The sequence below is a fragment of the Camelus ferus genome, chromosome 31 (assembly GCF_009834535.1).
Source record: "Camelus ferus isolate YT-003-E chromosome 31, BCGSAC_Cfer_1.0, whole genome shotgun sequence".
In the NCBI taxonomy this organism is placed as follows: Eukaryota; Metazoa; Chordata; class Mammalia; order Artiodactyla; family Camelidae; genus Camelus; species Camelus ferus.
This window is the reverse complement of record NC_045726.1, coordinates 7,240,206-7,259,986: the sequence shown is the minus strand read 5'-3', so window position 1 is coordinate 7,259,986 and position 19,781 is coordinate 7,240,206. Positions and strand designations below refer to the sequence as shown.

The 19,781-nt window shown below is 41.6% G+C and overlaps 1 protein-coding gene across 1 annotated transcript in view; it reads left to right on the top strand.

Moving 5' to 3' along the window:
- HPGD (15-hydroxyprostaglandin dehydrogenase) overlaps positions 1-18,950 on the top strand; it is a 28,746-nt gene extending 9,796 nt beyond the window's left edge. Inside the window, exons 4-7 of the mRNA XM_032470803.1 lie at positions 1,709-1,805; positions 13,934-14,010; positions 16,804-16,967; positions 17,950-18,950. Of these exons, the coding sequence (XP_032326694.1) occupies positions 1,709-1,805; positions 13,934-14,010; positions 16,804-16,967; positions 17,950-18,088 (477 nt within the window). The 3' untranslated portion in view covers positions 18,089-18,950. The remainder of the gene's footprint in view (positions 1-1,708; positions 1,806-13,933; positions 14,011-16,803; positions 16,968-17,949) is intronic.
- The last annotated feature ends 831 nt before the right edge of the window (positions 18,951-19,781 follow it).

Below are 19,781 nucleotides of genomic sequence, written 5' to 3'. Positions count from 1 at the left end.
CATTCCCAAATTTTCTATTTGGCTGCATCTTGTAGATGTTGAAAACACAAAAGCCGGTGCCAGCAAAGCTGTGAATAGCTGATGGTAAAAGCATAGAGCCGATATGCATAGACAGAAATTCTGTTCAGACATGCTGGAGTCTTGGGCAGAAAGGCGCAGCGTCGAACTGGCTTCAGTCACCTCAGCCATCTACATTTTTCCCTTCTTCTATAAACCATTAATGTTTTGTTTTTCCTCTGGAAAGGGGATCAGGTGGAGATTTTACTCATTCTCTTTAAGCCTACTTAATTTCAAACTGGCACATGGCTTCAGTGACTGTGGACTTTTCCATTGACCTTTTTGTGTTAGATAGAGAGGCAGCTGTGAATGCTTGTCAAGAAAACTCCAAAAGGACTTTTTAGAATAAAAAGAAGTTGCTCTCAGGTTCGGACTCATCGTCTGCAGTATTGTAAAGAGTGAGAGAAGGAGGAATTAAGATGTTAAAAGTCTGAGTTGGGAGGAAGAGGAATTCTTAAATCTAAAAGGGAAAATAAGGTTTCAAATATGTTTCAGGTCACAGTTGTTTTCGAGAGTGGGTAATTCTTAAATATTAGAATTAAACTGAAAAGGTACCTACTGTATGTGGAGGTGAGTGGTGGAGCAGAGCAAACTGTCCCAAGGACAGCTGTGGGAGTGATGAACACAGTTAAGTGACGACATTACTGAAGATCATACGTCCCGGGGACAGAAACCCCCACCAAACCAGGTGAAACAGCTGTGCGATGTCACATGACCTGGAGGTCAGGATTGCTTGACACTGCAGCTCCCTGATCTCATCAGGACCAGTTTCTTTTCCCCTCTTGCATCTGCCATCCTTCATGCTGGTTTCCTCTTAAGGATGTTAGCAATGTAACTGTTCATTCCAGCCATTGCATCCGTACAAAGCAATGAAAAGGGCATAAAGCAATTATTTCTTTCTGATTTTCTTAAGAGCAACAAAAAATTTTCTCAGCAGCATCCTCTTCCATCACCCTCCCCAACCCAGACCTCACCTCCAGCTGACTGCTTCTCAGGTCTCACTGGCCAGAAACTCACAGGCAGCTCTTAAGCCAGTCACAGACAAGGGGAATGGAATTTCTGCAGCTGAATTAGATAAGCCGGTGTCTGCACTAAAGCTGAAGAGAGAGCTCCTGTCTCTGTTGTCCATGGAGAAGTAGGTACAAATGCAGAACAGAAGAAGGAAATGAAAACTGTAGGAAATCCAGGGTACCCACTATTATATACCCCAAGATCCAAGAGAATGAAAGAGAGATGGATGTGGAATTCCTGGACCTGAGAACCATGTGCTAAGAAGGGTAAATTCATTTTGTATCCAAGACGTAGAAAAGAAAAAGAATACATAGAATTCTCAAAGATGCTTGAGCATTAAAGTAACAAGATACTGTTGGAATATAACCTTTGTCATAAAATCTCGGATCGGGTAGCTAAGTGAAGTTTTGCAGAGATGGGTTAAGCGCCACAAGTTTAGGCAAACAAAAGAGAATCCAGTCAATAACTAGCTTAAAAAAAAAAAAAACCCACAAACAGCCACTTCAAAACCTTTCATTGATAATAGTTGCAGGAATCTCCCTCCGTGTCTGGAGAGCAGTAAAATAAAAAACCGTGATGTGTGACTCTGTGATGTAGTATAATGGTTCTGTTGCTTTTCCCATGTGTGTCTCTGGACTAGGTTTCCGTCATCAGTGGAACCTACCTGGGTCTGGATTACATGAGCAAGCAGAATGGCGGTGAAGGCGGCATAATCATCAACATGTCCTCTTTAGCAGGTGAGGACGGTTCTGACGTTCACAGGGGCCCCCTGTTGGTCATCTGGACCAGCAGAGTAGCTGCAGTGTTTCTTTGCCGTCAACTCAGGTTTGAAATGGAAGCGTTTAATTTTGCAAACTGGTTCTATGGAATTTCTTTTGCCTAATATCAAAAGTTTGAACTATAGGTTTCTGTTACTTTAAATTGTGATTTTTTAAGTTATCTTCCTGCAGGATTCTTAAAACAAAAAAGAGAATGTAGAGGTTTTCCCAGCATTGCTGTTTGTCAAGGGTTGTGGAGAGATTCCTGAGCTGTCGGGCCGTAAAAGCACATATGATAAACGAAACAGTCCTAAAATGAAGTTGAGGTGTCTCTGCTCCTGTGTGCTTTTAGTTAAGAGCGTGTAATTGTGAAATATGGCACAGATAGTGGTTGGGATGTGCTGCAGGGGGAGCCGGACTTGATCTCCGCTTTCTCAGGGCTTCTGGCCCTGCCTGAGAATTAAACTGACATAAGATAGATCAGCAGGAGCAAAGCACAGAGGGCTTCGGTCCTCCGTGGGCACCTCCTTAGGACAATAAGGCCCCAAGCAATGGGGAGGCCTCAGTGTTTATGAACGAGCTTGGACAATGGGCGCAACTGCGGGAAAGTCGCTAGAACACACCCCGAGACGAACAGAAGAGAAGCGTTATTTTGACAAGGCCCGTGCGGACCCCTCTCAGCCCCACCCCCGTCTTTGGTGATGAGAGTGTGTCTTTGCCCTGGGACTGGGGGCAGCGTCTCTCCCACGGGAGTTGTGCGTCCTGCTTTCAGGGAGGAGAGGGGAGACCCGAAGGCCCTCCTTGCACCTGCTGTTTGACAGGTGCCTCTAGTTCAAAATAACCCTTCTGCCCAAGTGACGTGTTTTGGGGTGGCATATTCTGCCCCCGTCAGTGCTAAACTGCTATAATAAATAGACCCAAACGACAAGGGCTTAAATGTAGCATCAGCTTATTCCCCACTCACGGCATCAGCCCAGGGCGAGATCTTGGCTGCAGGGAACCTCTTGTGTACGTAGTCATTTGGGAAACCAGGCTGGCGGAGGCTCTTCAGCACAGAGCATCCAAGGTCGTGCTGGCACTGGGAGATTCCTTTCTCTCCAGCAGAAAGAGGAGGGGAACGCTGAGGGGGCACAGGGTTCTGAGCCCCAGCCCGATCGTGGTGAACCTCACTCTGCTCACCTTCCATGTAGGGTCTGACCTCATGGCTCACCCAGCGATGGGGAGGGAGTCTGGGAAGCGCAGCCTAGCTGCGTGCCCAAGGATGGATTGCAGTGGCAAGCTACTCATTTTTGCCACAACATGCAGTCCAAAGTGGGCTTTATTCGGGGCAGTGTGATTTACTCTCAGCTGACATCATATTACTCAGTATTAGCTATAAACCTTTGGCAGGAACTTTTGGAGCAACTTTGCCCAAAGACTTAACTTTTAAAATTCTAGGGAGAAAAAATATCATTAATGGTTCTTGGGTCGTTAAAGTGAAATCATGAAGTTTGAGACGCCTGGCCAATATGGATGGCAAGTCTAAACCATTTGTGTCCAAAAACAGTGCGACTTCCCTCAGTTATCCGGTTCGTTTCGGTCAGTGTGGTGATTGCGGACTAGGTGCCCCCCCAAACCCCGACCTGGTCCTCCACCTCCCGGCTCCAGGAGCACCGGGGGAGGTAGGCTTGGAGGTACCTGAACAACGCTAGCCTCTCTGATGCCCAGTGTTTTTCTCGTTCCTCTGGGAATCATTGTCAGGTGGTCCATTGTGAGCCCGGTACTGGTGGCAGCTTAGACATCTCCCCCTTCAGAGCGTCTCAAAAATAAACTCGGGTCTCATTTTCGGGGTTGCTTCAAGTCAAAATGACCTCCCTAGAGTTAACAGACCTAGTTCTGTAAGTGGTTCAGGGTAAATCTTGTTAATCTGATTTTTCTTAATATGACATCTACTTATGAATTATAGCATTTCAAGGCTGAGAGTATATTAACAGGTGAAAGCAAAGACAAGACTTGAAAGAGATATTTGGCCCCAGAGAGGACCGAAGTCAAGATTCTGGGAGGCTGGAACCCTAAAGGCAAATTGTCAAGGCTAAGTCTACACTATTTTGAAATGAAATCATAACATATATGTGTGTGTGTGTGTGTGTGTGTGTGTGTGTGTGTGTGTGTGTGTGTGTGTGTGTGTATGATTGGAAAAATAAGAAGAAATGTTAAATTTTTTTTAAAAAACATAAATGTGGAAAAAAGGCTCTGGGTGGTGATGGAGAGTTGGTGGAATGGGTTCTGCCTTGAGGCTGAGAGGCCAGTACCGCTTGGAGACCCGCGAACACTGGACAGAGAGGCCCTTGTGCTTGTGCCCTCGGACAAGCTGATTTCGTTCTCAGGCAGGAAGGCCTTGGGGCTGGATGAGTTTGGGACTTGCCAGGAGAAAGTCTGCACCAGAAGAGGCTTACTTGCCCCAGAGAGCCTGAACAGAGAAAGGCAATGTAGTCCTGGCTTTTATCCAATAAAAAAATACTTAAATACATGCTAATCACATTCACTGAGCACTCAGTTTACATGATAAGCGTTTTAAACACTGAGTGCGTTATCTCATTTAACACTCTTCACAGCCCTGGGAAGTAGACCTCCTAATCTCCATCTTGCAGATAGGAAACCAAGGCAGGGGACTTTCAGTATCTTGCGCAATCTTATACCACGAGGAAGCAATAGAGCTGAAATTCTCACGCCAGCAGCCTGATACGACATCCCCTCTGTCTTAGCGGCTAGAAGATCTCACTCTTCCTTCTGTCAGTTTGTCAGTCTCTCTTTCCGTGCCTATCCTAGCCTAGCTGTAAAGCAAAACAAGCTGAATTCCTGTAACTTGATTAAGCCAGTGCGACTTGCTAGCATCCTCAGGCCTCCTGGGCACTCTTTTAATCTCTAGACTACTTACTAAACCTTCGGCCGAAGTTTAAGCTTTCACCCTACTTGACGCACACGGGGTAAAGCCCTGGATGTCTTGTGGGAGCTTGCCAACGTCACGAGTCAGAACACGTCGTAGGGAGGGCAGCTTGGGGGTTATAGCTGGACATCCACTTGGCTCTCTTGGCCAAGGGCTGGCTCGATCAAAGTACCCACCCTGGGAGTGAATGAGCACCTCCCCTATCTCTGAGCCCCTGTCTGAAACCAGGCATGGCTCCTTCTCTGATCATGCGGATAAAACAGCGCATGGCTATAAATGCAACATGAGACCATTTGGGCTTTAAGTGACCTTTCTGGCGCTCTTACAAGCTGATGAACATCAGAGCCATCCAAAGTGGTTCTTCCCCTGATGTCTCCCGACAGGCCGGGTAGCTGTTTGTAACGATTAAGTAGCTGGTCTCTGTCTTTTGTGCTTGGTGCGGCACCGTCCTGATGCCCGCCTCCACACCTTGACACACTGTCTCCTTGTTGCCAGTGGCCAATCCAGACAGACCCGGCGACCTCTCCTCCCACCCACAGCGCTTCATCCTTAATAAGTCAGTATTTGTTCCGTTTCTGCAATGTTCTTTTTGTGCATTAAAAAAAATTTCAGAATTAAAAAGAAAATTGTCACTGAGGTGACAGATAAGGCTCTCCTCTCAAAAAGAGTATTAATACATATTGTCTTGTATTTTATCCACTCACCAAGAGCTTCTTCTGTCCTTCCCATCGTGAGATTAGTTTGATAAAAAAATAATTCAGGATTTTGTAATAGTAGAAGAAGAGAAGTGTGGACGTCTCAAATCTTCACGCTTTCCTCAAAAATGTTATCAGCAATTCTGTACCCTTGAAGTCTAGCATGTTGGCGGAGGTCAGATGACGAAAAAAGTCTTTGAGGAGTTGTGCGAGTCAAAGGATTTCTTTATTTTAATTCCTCAGCTTACACGAGGTATAATTGACAAATAAAATTGTAGGGGAAGGATTTATAATGCTTTCTTCCCATCTTTTCCAAACATCCCTTCCTCCCAGGTTTTTCTGATTTCCCCCCTCCTGCTCGCTGTGTTGAAGGAAGGGTGGGTAATATTCAACCCATGAGTCCATCCTCATGGTCGCTTGCACAGGTCTGGTGGAACCCTCTACTGTCATAGTAAAACCTCAAGTTGACGCACTGGCTTGGGCAGAGAAGTTAATGAGTAATGACCACTGACGCAGACCAAATATCAGATGCAATTAATAAGTTTAACAAACAGAGGAGCAGTTAAAGTGGAGACTGATTCCTCGCTGTACCGAGGGAAGGCTGTCTTTCAGGCTGGCGCCTTGGAAGTTGTCCCCACCACTGTTAACCACACAGACTCTTCTGCATGAGTTGTTGTCTGCAGACATCATATGTAAACCTGTCCTCATTTTGCTACATCCATCCTTAACTAGTAAAAAAGAAAAAGTTGAACAACAGAGAAGAGAGAAGTCTGGTTTAATGTAGAGAACCAAGCAACCTGGCTCCCATGAGACATCTCATGAGTCAAGTGTGCTTTTTATATACTGAAGTCACTGCAAACGGTGGGAAAGGAAGAGTAATTGTCTCAGGAAAGGGAGTCTGTCCACCAACCCGGCTCCCACCTGCTTGGCTACTGAGGTCTTGGTGTTTGCCGGGGGCGTCCTCTGTGCCTCAAGAATAAGTCACTTGGTGGCACTTTGCGAGATGCACCATGAAAGTCACATTTACTCTGAACTGAAAACATTAGAGACTCAAGAATATACTTGAAAATCTTAGAATTTTTTTGAGCATGTCTTAAATGCCAGCCCAGTGACATACTCTCTTGAGCTCTAAGTCGTGTCTATGATGTAATTAGCCTGTGTTTCGTGTGAAGGTGGAGGAGTTCAAGTTAGGACCAATTTAACTAACACATTCAAGTTCAACAAACATGTTGAACATTGAGAGAAAGGAAATGGGAATATGAAAGTCATTGGCCAGGTTTCCAGCCCAAGAGCTATATGTCAGGGTCTCTCATCAACATGGCAGAACTAAATAGTTAGCATGGCATGGACTAAACAGAAGCGTGGTGCGAGGTGCAAGGTGTTGGGACTCACGTGACCTGAAGCGTGGTGGTTGGACTGGACAACAGACCAGAAATTTCGGGTAAGCTGAAACTGATCCCTTTCCTTCCACGTGGTACAACCCTCTGCAACTTCTCTTGCTGTAAGGAAGGGCTATGTAGCAACTGCTGGGTTCCAGGCCTTGTGCGAAAGTATTGGCTCTATGACATCACATTTAACTTTCACAAATCCCTACAAGAGAAGGCAATTTAATGGTCTCCAATTTATAGATGCATAACTCATCTCCAAGAGGCTTCATAACTTGGAAAATTTGCATTGAGAATTAGTAATAAAAGCAATTTTATGTTGCTGTATTTTAGTGCGGATCATAGAATGGATGGATCCACATTCTCTGGATCTTCACAGGTCAGATGCCAGCTGTATGAATATGTGGCCCGTCTCTCTCATTTAGTCCCGGCAGCAAAAGTCTTCATGGTTTCCATTTTTCTGTCTTCTGGCTCCGAGTTATTAAGAAGACATGCACTAGAAGGAATCAGGAGGAAAGGTGAAATATTTATCAAATTGGCCTTTTGAGGAATGGATCAAAGATTTAGGGTTTCCTAGCCACTGTGGGGAAAAAAGACTGTTAGGAAAATGAATAGTCTTCTAGGAGTCAACATGAGAGACATCGCCTATGGACTTGTTCAAAGGCAGGTTCTGACTCAGTAAGTCTGGGGTGGGTCCTGCAATTCTGATGTGGGTCCTTGGCCCACGCTTTAGGGAACCAGCCGCTAGTTTGCACAGGGACATTCTTCAAGTGGCTAAGAAAGTTCATCTCAGTGTCGTGAGGTCACAGCGGAAGCAATAACTGAACTTTCAGGAAGGGAGATTTTGCTGGAACATCAGGGACAACTTTCTCAGAATGAACCATCCCTGGCCGGTGCTCTCGGAACTACCTTTCCGCACAGATTTTCCTAATCACAGAGGAGGGAGCAGTTTTGTAGAAACTGATGCCACTTTTTATGTCATGTCACACGTTAAAACATAATTTGTTAATGGCAAACTGGAGACTCAGGGTAAAAATCAGCATCAGATACGGTGTTCGCTTGTGTGGGAAATCTTAGGATGAGGAAGTCCGCTGGTCAGTGCGATCAGCATTCTGCACCAACATAGGTAAACAAATTCTCACCAGTTCTCTTTCCCCCCCATGTTAGAGAAGTGATGGTTAAAAGCAGAACAATGGGCAGTTTCTTGATTGTGAAGATGTTAGGGATTTCAGTTCCTGTTTTTTGGCACAGTTGCTGAGCTCAAGTTTTTATCAGGCCAAGATCAGTACCCTTAAAGTCTCAACTTATTTTCCTAAATTGAATTTATTTAGCATTCCTGTATAGTCTATTTCACATGATCCATTTAAATAAAGGATATGTTCGAAGATTTCAGTACAATTGCCGTCTGAGCAGATTTCAGGGATTCCTTTTTTTTTTTTTGGTCTTTTTTTCTTTTTTCTTTTTTTTGATGGGGGAAGGTAATCAAACTTGTTTGTTTGTTTGTTTATGTTAATGGCAATACTGGGGGTGGAACCCAGGAATTCGTGCATGCCAGGCACACACTACACTGAGCCATACCCTTCCCCCTCAGATTTCAGTTTTTTGCACAAATTTTTTCTGAGCTTTTTACCCTCTATGAGAGGTAGATATTAAAGTTACCTTTTGTAAGTATGAGTAAAAAGAATATTAAAGATAGAGGAACTAATGCAGACATGGAAATTATATTTTACTTTTCTAAATGATCTCTTTGTTCTATAATCACATGTGCAATTTTCAGGCATTTAATTTTTTTGATAATTATCTCATCAGTCGGCGTCATTTGGTGTTACTGTTCTGAGTGGTTGTAGAAAATATTCTGTTTTGTGGGTAGAATTTCTCCCTCCATTGATATTATTTTTTCTAAACCTACAGTTATGATGGACATAGACTTGCCACTATTAGACATGTTATATTTCGGAGAGAACCATTTAGCAATTCTCTAAGTAAACTTGCACACTGCTGGGCCTGGAATAAATAAGTATTGAAAAAATTTATTCCTAATGTTTTAAATATAAGGCATCCATTTTTGAGCACAACATTAAACAAAATGACATTTCTTTAGAGACTGCCCTCTCATTGTCACAATCCTTTGTTGTCTGTAAATCCTTTAACGTGACAATTTCCCTATGCATATGGGAATCAATTTGCAAGATTTAGAAAAATCTAGATTCATTCCAGCAACAGGACCAAAAGGCATTATACTAGCAGGACTAATTTTGCAGACAGATGAGGTGATCTGACTGGTCAACCAGCAAAGTTCCACCCTCCCCCTGCGCCAGGGGGCCTCCCATTCAGTTACACATTTCAATAGAGTGCATTAAAAATACTACTTCATTATTCTTTGGACTTAAAAGTTCTAAATACATAGTTCTTAATTGAATGCCCCTCTATAAAATACTTTTCAATTTGGTTTAGCAACAGTCCAGTTTGCCAAGGTTCAGAAACCAAACCAAGTTAGGATGCTGTACCAGACTTGGGGCATTCTAGTGCAAAAAAAAAAAAAAAAAAACTATATATATATATATTTCATTAAAAGGTACAATGTGGATAAACAAGTAAATAAATCAATAAAACAAGACTGAGATATTTCATCTGTTTTTTTGTTTGCTCACTGGATTTTATTTTATGGTTAAAAAAGAGGCAAATAACAAGGTAATTTTATTTAGCAGATGGAAAGAGACATATGAAAATGATAAATTTAGCTGTGGATATGAGATGTTTCATCTTAAGGAAAAATGTTTAATTTACATTTGAATAAAAATAATAGCCAACAATAGTGTTTATTCTGTGCCAGACATTGTTTGAAGTATTTTATGTAACTTAGCTCCTTCCAGAGTGGTTTGAAGAAAAACTCCATGGTACACAGCGGTACCTTCTCCAAAGGTGACATTGCTCACGGTGATGGATTCAGGATTTGAGTTCAGCCAGTCTGGCACCCAAAGTCCAAACTACCGTGCTTAATCCCTCTTGACAAATTCAATTAAAAGGACATTTTTAAATGATTAAATAGTATAAGAAATAACATTCTGCTAAAATGGCGATCCTCCCACTGGTTTTATACATTTCAACTAACTATTTAAAACATGTTTTCGTTATATTTGGCACTCAATTGTTACCAAACATATTTCTAAAATGAACTCATTCCTGTAAAACCTTTTGACTTAGCAAATACTGTATTTCAAGGGAAGAAAGCTAACAGGAATTCTCAAGACAGAGTAAGAGATCTTGGCTGGAGAGCTGGAATTTAAATTTGAAAACCGTGTGTTTGTGTCTGTGTGTGTATGACAGAGAAAGAGAGAGAGAGGGATATTGAGAGAATGCATTTCATCCACAGGAGTAGACAAGGTCACCTAGGGAAAGAGTGTGCCTAAAAAACCAAAGGATCAGGGCCAGCCCTTGGGTCCCACAGTGTATTTCTGCATCTGGTCAGGGAGGAGGAGCTGCCAGTGAGTGTGAGGAAGAAGGCCATCAGAGCAAAGAGGGAAGCATTTCAAGGAGAGCATCGTTAACTGGGTTGGTCGCCACTGAAGAAGGTATCAAATAAAAGGAAGATGAGATTGAACCTTAGGGAGCCCTTGGTCACTGGCAGCCGCCACGAGATCTTTGACTGGACTGACTGGTCAGATGAAAGCATGGTTAGAGTGAGCTGCGGGGCCCATGGGAGTTGGGGAGAGTGGAGACAGCAAACACAGTGCCTCTTTTGAGAACCTTTTGTTGAGAAATGGAGACATAGCGGGAGAAAGATGGGAAACCAAGAGAGGTCCTATTTTTGGACGTGTGATTTTGAGCTGTGTTAATATCTCAAAGAAAAGTGATTCTTGTTTGATTTTCGCACTTGTAACTGTGACCACTCTAGGCTCTTGGAGTACTTCCGTCTTTAATTTCTACGTGATGCTGAGTTTGTCATCTTCCTACTCAGTCTCTTTTATTTGGTCGTCCTCCTCTACCACGGAGGGTTTCTGTGTAAAATTGTGCAGGTTGTAAACTGTGGAAACTTCGGGGGGCACAATTTCCACAAATTACTGTGTGAGTGGTGTCCCCAGAGTCATACCGTACACCCCCCGCACAATTCTATGCACTGACCCTGATTACCAGCCTCGGGACGGCTTTTTATTTGAATCAGCACATGGAAACAACGTGGTACGTTGGTGCTGCGGGTCTAAGGTTAGCAACAGAGGTGAGACGAGTGCTGGAGTTGACCAGCAGTAATGTTACACTAGTGTGGGCAAAGTGGGGTCTTGAGATCCAATAGAAACTGTTGGATTTCTGAGACATTTCCACTGCAACAAAAGTCATTATCAAAAAGAAAAACAAAACCCTTAAAAAAAAAAAAAAAGCTTTTTTCTCTCCCTTTAGCCTCCCTTTTCAAAGCAGCAAACTGAGGGAGATAGGAAATGTCTACAATGAAAGTCTGGTGACGAGTCGGGGAAAAAGCACTGCAAGTCTTTACCTGCTCAAGACAAAAGAAGCAACACTTAGAATCTACCTGTAGTGGAGAGATAAAGAAAAAAACTCTTTGTTGAACTAAGTGAACTATAACTTGTCTAAATAGAATAATTGAAAAATAGAATTCTCTTTATTTGTAATACCCCCAGACTGAATATCCCTATCAAAAGAGGAATGTATGTGCGATTGATAGATGCAGTCTTACAGTAGATGGTATTCAGAAAAAAAAAGAAATGAGCTATTGATACACAGTACAACATGGATGAATCCCATTAGAATTATCCTGGGTCAAAGAAGTCAGACAAAGAAGCGTACACTGTCTGATTACATTTATATAAAACTTTAGAAAAGGCAAACTAATCTATAGTGACACAAGGCAGAGCTGTGGTTGCCGAGAGAGTGGGGAAAGGCAGAAGGAAGGGATGACAAAGCGGCCCGAGGAAACTTTTAGGGAATGGATGCAGTCATTATCTTGATTGTGGTCGTGGTTTTATGGGTGTATACCATTGCCCAAACTTATCAAACCACACACTAAATAAATACAGTTTATTGTATGCCGATTATACCACAAAGCTTTAAAAAAATTTTTTTAAAGGATGCTTGGTTTCTGAATGTCTGAAACTGATTTATGCAGCCTTTGATCTAACACCAGAAAGTAATTGCAGGAGGAGACAGTTTGCAGGCTACCAGGGAAAATGTCACTGGAGTCTTGCAAGATTCATAAAACTAAGCACCACTCTGAGAATGCAAACAAATTCTTCACCATTCTGATTGCATTTACAGTTCCACCTTTAAAAGGAAGTGTATGTTTTGCACTTGCTTCTTAAATGGAACCAACACAACAGTGATTTATTTCACTACTGTGACATTTTTGAACTAGCTTGGGCTCAGAAGAAGTTCAGTACCTCCACGTACGGAACAAAAATTCATTCCAGATTCATCTCTGGCTGTATCTGTGAACAGCGCCCTTGTGCTGTTTGTGACTGTCAGCTAGCTCACCTCTGATTAAGGTTTCCAGTGCATTTCCTGCAGTCTGTGAACACCAGCTCCAACCACAGCCTCGGTCTCATAAATGTTTAAGGAGAGGGTGAAACAGTGACTAACTTACGAGAACAAGAAACAGCAACGCCCGGCTGCACCTGTTTATTCTCTCTGCCTCGAACTCCTCATACACCTGTGTATCCTGTGCAGGCATCATGAATTCCTGTTGACTGACACCGACAAACTTAATTGACTTACACATTTTACTTAACCTAAAAAACAAAACAAAACAAGAAGAGAACCGCATGTTGCAGCTCTTTGAGATCGTTGGGTGGACGCACTGTGTGTGATCTACCATCCTCAGGGATTTAAACTGCTCTTGAGCAAACATACTTCATAAATTGAGACCTGGCAGGCACCCAGGGAGTGGTTAAGGTCTGCATTTACTGCTGAACTTTGGCACAGCACGCTCACCCTTGGTGGCGTTCTGGGACTCGTTAGCTGGGTGGAGATGAGCACGTCTCAGCAGAATCATTTAGTATTATTACTATGACATTTGATATTAATAACATTATAGTAATCATGGATCGCTGTTCCTTGACTCAAAGAACTCACAGGTTTTAAAAATGGTGTAGAACGAGTTCATTCAAGAAATTAGTTCAAAACTGAAATGTACACATGGCTTGAGTTAGAAGTGTCGCTGTTGATGGAGAGAAAGAATTGACAGTTGTGAGAAATAAGCCTGATGGTAATAATAAGTACAGTAAAATTTATTTTTCTTGTTTTATTTCTGTGGCTCGGGGTGGGGTGGGAGAAGGCGGTGGCATGGGGCTGGCTAGGAGATCGGGGAGAAAATGTGCTGTACTTCTACAATAGTACGTTTTTTCCAGGCCATGACTTTAATCATTTTTTGAACAGTTACTATTGGGTATATATGGAAAATGAAACCAGTTCTAAAGCTGCTTGAATTCTGTTGTTGGGGCCATAATTATGAAAGGAAATGAAATAGGAGCATACATTTTTATTTCCAGTTTTCCTTTCCTAAGTCATGGGATGTGCCAAGATCCAGGCATCGCGTACAGTTTAGAATCAAAAGAAGTTAACTTTGAATTTTCTTAAAGACTGAGAGGCATCTTGCAGTGCCATTGGTGACAGGGAAATGCTTAGCAAGGGGTAGTGGAGACAATTAATCATCTCCAGATCCCTCTTAAGTAATTTAAATTCCTTGGAAGCATTAAAAAGCTAGAATACATAGTTTTTAAAATCCACACTTAAAAACTGAACATTGGGTAGTAGCCTGCTGGATTTCAAGATGACTTTCTGTGTCTTAGATAGCATCGCCGTCTCTTGACTTCATCAGGGAGGCAGAAGAACTCACCCGTCACTCCTGGATGCCTCCCTCGGCTGTGCCTTACCTACCAGACGTGCTGGGCAGTGTGGTCCAGGTCACGGGAGGAATGAACTGGGCTAGGACTAGTGAGCTTTACAAAGTTGCCTGGTGGTTATCTTAGTGTATTTTCCAGACTAAATCATAAAATGGCACAGATGCAAATGGCTCATTGTCATAGCGACTGTTGGGGTTTGTCTGCTTATTTCTTAGCAAAATTGATGTTACCTCTTCTTTGTCTGTTCCAGGGCTCATGCCTGTGGCCCAGCAGCCTGTTTACTGTGCTTCGAAACACGGCATAATCGGATTCACACGCTCGGCGGCGGTGAGGACGCAACAACCCCAGTGTCCCTTGTCCTCTTTCTGTGCACGTGCGCAGCACGCGGTCTGCAAAGTAGACGGGGGTAGAGGCTGAATTCAGGACCTCTGGGTTAAAGATAGAAAGCTTATGCTTCAATATTTATTATTAAAAATAGTGTTCAGATCACATAAAGGACCAAATGTAGAATAGATAGATAAGTTTTAAAATTAAGTAGATTCTTTTTTTTGGGGGGGGGGTTGGTAATTAGGTTTATTTATTTATTTATTTTAATGGATGTACTGGGCATTGAACCCAGGACCTCGTGCATGCTAAGCACGCACTTTACCACTGGTCACAAAGCCAAGTAGATTCTAAACACAGATAGGTTACTGAAAAAGTATCCTTAAGAATAAATAAGAGGGAGATAGTCTTTATTTTCAAAAGGACTCCAAATGGAAAAGTTATTAACTTCAGACTTCCTTCAGTGGAATAGGCAGTGTGTTTCAGGCATTGCTTGTCACTGAAGATAGGATAAAACCGAGTGAGATGCTAGAGGAAGGCAGGAGGGGCGGGGCTGACATTTACCCAGTAGGGCCATCACGGAAGCTGTCTCCATGGAGACCTAGCGTGAAAGAGTGCAGAGCTTAGAGAAATAGTTTGGACCTCATGGACCACATGCATTGACAGCAAGAGGTGAGAATGCTTGCCTTTTTATAAAAACTGGAAAAAGGAAAAAAAACCAAAAGGGGCAGCTTGAACAGAGCCTGCTGAGCAAGAGGAAAGTAGGACGAGGAATGACTGGAGATGAAAACAGGAGTCAGACCAAAGGTGGCTTCTGGGCCGCGGCCATGAGCTTGGGTTTTATTCTGAGTGTGGCCATCAAGGGGTCTTTCCTGCACAGCAGTGACAAGATCCTATTTCCATTTGAAGAAGCCCATTCCGCCCACCATTTAGAGAATGTTAAAATTAGGACAAGTGCAGAAGAGGAAAGAACAGTCAGGGGACCCCCTTGCAATGCTTCATCTAGATGAGACAGAGAGAGGGGCCGGGTGAAGGGGACACCAGACACGCCAGGCACAGAGAAAGCAGGTGACATGGGAGCAGCCAGCATTGCCTCAGAAAGGGAGATAAGCAGCTCTCACACTCTTGATTTAAATGGACTGGAAATTCCCGTTTAATTTGCAAAGACTTCATCTTTAACACAACTTTTAATGAACACATGATGCCATGACAATGCAAGGGAAATCTTAAAGACCAGAAATTTTGTATTTCCGATTACCAGACTAGAACGCTGTACAGTTGATGTTCACTATTTTTCAGTTACATTCTGCACAGTCACTTGCCAACACTGAATTAGAGAACACTGAACTGCTGCTCGGAGGGGAAGGTCAGGCCTCTGGTCACAACGCTTTGATCAGCCATGCAGCACATAACCTCGTTTTACATGTATTTCTACTTAAAGATACCTTACTTAACATGTATTGTGTTTAATATGTATTGTATTAACATGGCCAATAGCATTTATGACTCGTGCCTGAAGGGAAGCGTCTCTTAACAACCGAATTTCTCCATAAGGCACATCGCAGCCTTCTTGTACTTAGAAACACTAGACAGCACATCAGCACTGTGCTGGGAGGGCATTTCAAACAGCAGAATCGCCAGCAAAAAGCACAAAGATGAGGAAAAACATGGACAAGCAGGGCAAAAAGGACACTTATTTATGGTATGAGAGCTGAAACGAGCAGGCAGAGAGCATCGTCTTGTTTGACCTTGGTCCACATCCGGCAGCTCGAATTTCTCACTCCTCTGTGCTTGTCCTCAGATAACCTTGAAAGCACCACACGTGTTGATGTTGGGGGCTACAGATAAATTTTAGCCAGAAAGCAGATGGAATCCACAAGTAATTGGCTTACACTTTGTTTTACACAGAGTTCACATAAAACCCATGGGTTGAAAATTAAACCAAAGAACGTTAGTCTGAAAATACTTAAAACTGTCTTTCAGACGGTGCAGGTACTAAGAGTGCCTTTAGAATCAGAGTCCTAGAACTTCCCACTAACAGTATATTTTAAGCAAATATTCTCTGCTGTACAGCTCCAATTTGAAAGAAAACTTAGGATATCAATTTTAAACCTCAGCATTTTTTAAAATTGAAGTCTAGTCAGTTTACAACGCTGTGTCAGTTTCCAGTTACAGCATGGTGGTTCGGTTATACATACACATTTACTCCTTTTCAGATTCCTTTTCATTATTATACACTATTACACGGTATTGGGTACAGTTCCCTGTGCTGTGCAGGAGGACCTTGTTGTCTATCTATTTTATATATAGTAGTTAGTATCTACAAATCCCAATCTCCCAATTTATCCCTCCACCTTCACCCTCTTTTAATTGAAGTAGAGTCGGTTTGCAATGTTGTGTTATTTCTGGTGTACAGCATGGTGGTTCGGTCCTACTCATCCATACATATATTCCTTTTCATATTCTTTTTCACTATATGCTATTTAAGCCTGAGTTTCCTGCTGTGTTTAGTAGGTAAGAGCAGCTTAGATCATCCAGCATTTTCAGGAGTTGCCCGGTCATGTTGATTTTTTTTAGAAATTAATTAGGTGAGGCTTTGGGGAATTAATTCAGCACTCTGGGTATGTGTTCTTTTACTTTCTGCCGCCCTTCAGCCTTGCTGCTGTCATTGTCATGGCTAAAAGTATACTGGCTAGTACTTTTCACATCGGAGTCTTTCCATTAGCTTTAGTTATCAGTCTGTCCTGTGTTTATACAAAACTCCTGAAACCTGCAACTTCTCCTTCTGATTGGCAGATGGCTGCTAATCTCATGAACAGTGGTGTGAGGCTGAACGTCATTTGCCCGGGCTTTGTTAACACCCCTATCCTCAAGTCCATCGAAAAAGAAGAAAACATGGGACAATATATAGAATATACGGGTCACATCAAGGATATGATGGAATTCTATGGAATTCTGGAGTAAGTAAAACCATACCTGCCTTCCTTTGTAAGGTGGAGCGAAGCGTGATCTAGACCTAGGCAATAAAAAGGAGAAAATTCGCTTTTAAATGTGAGAAACTAATGCAAGCGTCAAAGTTTCAGTTTGGCAAAAATCTCTGAAAAAATATTTTTTTTCTGAGTTTCTGAATAGAATATGCTTACATGTCTTGAATTTTGCTTTTAGATATAGAGAATACATCATTAACACCTTCAACCATAACAGATACTTTTTTGAAAAAGGTGATGTTTAGTTATCTTTGGAAGCAATGATAACTTATCTGCCTAAGTTCCGAGCAATATTCAGATATACCCTTTGTGAAATTTCACATGGCCCCCTAACTTCAACCACTTTCATAAGAAGCAGTTAACCAACACACGTGTTTGGGGAATGACGTCTAAGTTAGAGCAGCTGGAGTTTTCACAGGACAAGGTCATGTGGTCAGATCCTCCAACACTGACCCATGAACTTACCCATCAACCTCTATGGACCTCAGTCTTCTCACCTGTAAAGTGGGGATAATACTAAAGCAAACTTAGGGGACTTTTGAAAGTCCACAACTAAGTTGATGTATGTAAGTTACTTAAAACAGCAAAAGATAAATAATAGACATTCAATAAACGTTAGCTACAATTCTTCCTATTTCTGCACTAGTAACATTTCTATCTGATAAGTCTAAATTCTACTGATAGGATAAAGATGGGAAAAATAATCACTTTCTCAATGTAAATAATAATTTTATGAATCCTTCCTGTCAAAATTGCAGAAGGTAGGGTGTGGAAATCTACCACTCACTTCACAATCTGGTAAATATCTAACTGAATAAAAATTGGAGGAACCGCCATGACTTACACTTCCATGTTACATGTTACAGATGATAGACGCTTCAGAAGCAACGCAAAATGAGGTGTGATTATGCCTTATTCTTTAGTTTTAAAACCCTGATGTTTCCTTTGTTTTTAGCCCATCAATGATTGCCAGTGGATTAATAACACTCATTGAAGACGATGCTTTGAATGGCGCTATTATGAAGATCACAGCTTCCAAGGGAATTCATTTTCAAGATTATGATACAACCCCATTTCACACAAAAACTCAGTGAACATCTTACATGTCAGCCTTAACTGCAAATAAGAACAGATGACTTACAGCCAGACATTATCTTCATTTGAATATAGCTCTTTGAATGAAATGTTACCATTTGAAGCTTGCTTTCATGCACTTGATGTTAATTTTTTCTAAATGATTAGTTGTCTATGGATTAAAAAAAAAATTAAGAACCATCAAAAATATGACATGGACCAAAGCTAGATTTTGATCTTTAGAGTCTAAGTAATGATTAAAACAAAGGATATTCCAGGAATATTCTGCCTTTCGGAAAATATATTTAAATTTGTGTTCGTAAGTATTGATGTTTCTTAGAACATCATTTTAAAGGCGATACTTGAATTGTTATTTAAATCAAGCCAGATGTTAAAAACTCATTTTGTTGCTATATTCGCACTTTAAAAGATGGAAGCTACTACCTACAATGGCAAATATTTAGTGACAATAACTTTTACTTGTGCACCATGTTTCAGCTCCTTAAAATGTGGCACATTTGGGGGACAGTAGGTAAGGAATAAATTACAGTGTGAATATATCCCAAATGAAAACTAGTGTATGGAAACGTGACAGAAATGAACTGTCTGAGACGTTGATCCACAGGTCAGCCTCCCAGCTGGGGAAAACATTTCCTTCCTCTTTGCTTACTTTAAAGAATTTTGACTCCAGAAATCTCAGGAATGAAACTTGTAATCATTATGGCAAAAAGGGTAGTTAGTGCTCCTAAAATGTCGTATTTAAGATAAGCTTGTTAAGAAAAATGTATACAAATGTAATTTTTCTGTCAGGTTACTTCTTTGTTTATTTGTATTGATTTCAGCAGTGCTTACTTTTCAATAAAATTTTTTTCGTAATCTCCAGAAGTTAGTTAGTATTTTCTGTGTAGCTATTGAGGAGAAAAAACCAGTTCTGTCACAGCCTCACTGTGGATGTTTCTGGGTGCTCAAAGCCATGAAAACAAGATGCAAAAACAACTGCAATGTTTAGCCTTTTCCCCCATCAGGTATTTTGAGGCAGAATCATTAAATGCACCTGCTTTGGATAACACTATTTGGAGGCAACAATTAATGCTAATAATAGTGAAAGCACGAGATTTCCGGATCAATCATTTCTTTATAGAAATAGTGTAGAAGTGATTCATTCTGCCTACTAACTCCGGAGCTCCCAGCTGGGAGCAGAATCCATCCATGTGAGATTACGAAGGATTGCCTGGGGATGCTGGAGTTGCTGTCACATCTTGCTCTGTTTGAATTCTGCCAAAGATAACAAATGCCTTCACTCTTAAGGAGTAATTTGAAACCGTTGTCTAGATGCTCATGTATCGTATTTAAAAAACACCAGGAAGTGAACATCAGCGAACATCTTAGAGAAATAAGTTGTATATTTAGGGACAGACTTGTTCATTCCTTGTGGCAGTGACTAATCACTCATATAGGTATGAGTAATATCATTTATCTTACTCTTTTTTCAGTGTAATGTTCAAAGCTTCTCCTTTGTGGCTAAGTCTTTGCACTGGCAGCCTTCAGTATACTTGGTGCTTTGATTTATTGTTTTTAAATCAGTAAACTATGCAGACATTTAAAACCAAATACTGTTAGAACTAAAACAAAAATTCTGAGTTATGTTTTCAGAAGTTATTTTACATTAAAATATATCTTCTATAATAGCTTTAAATAATCTGTAATTTCATA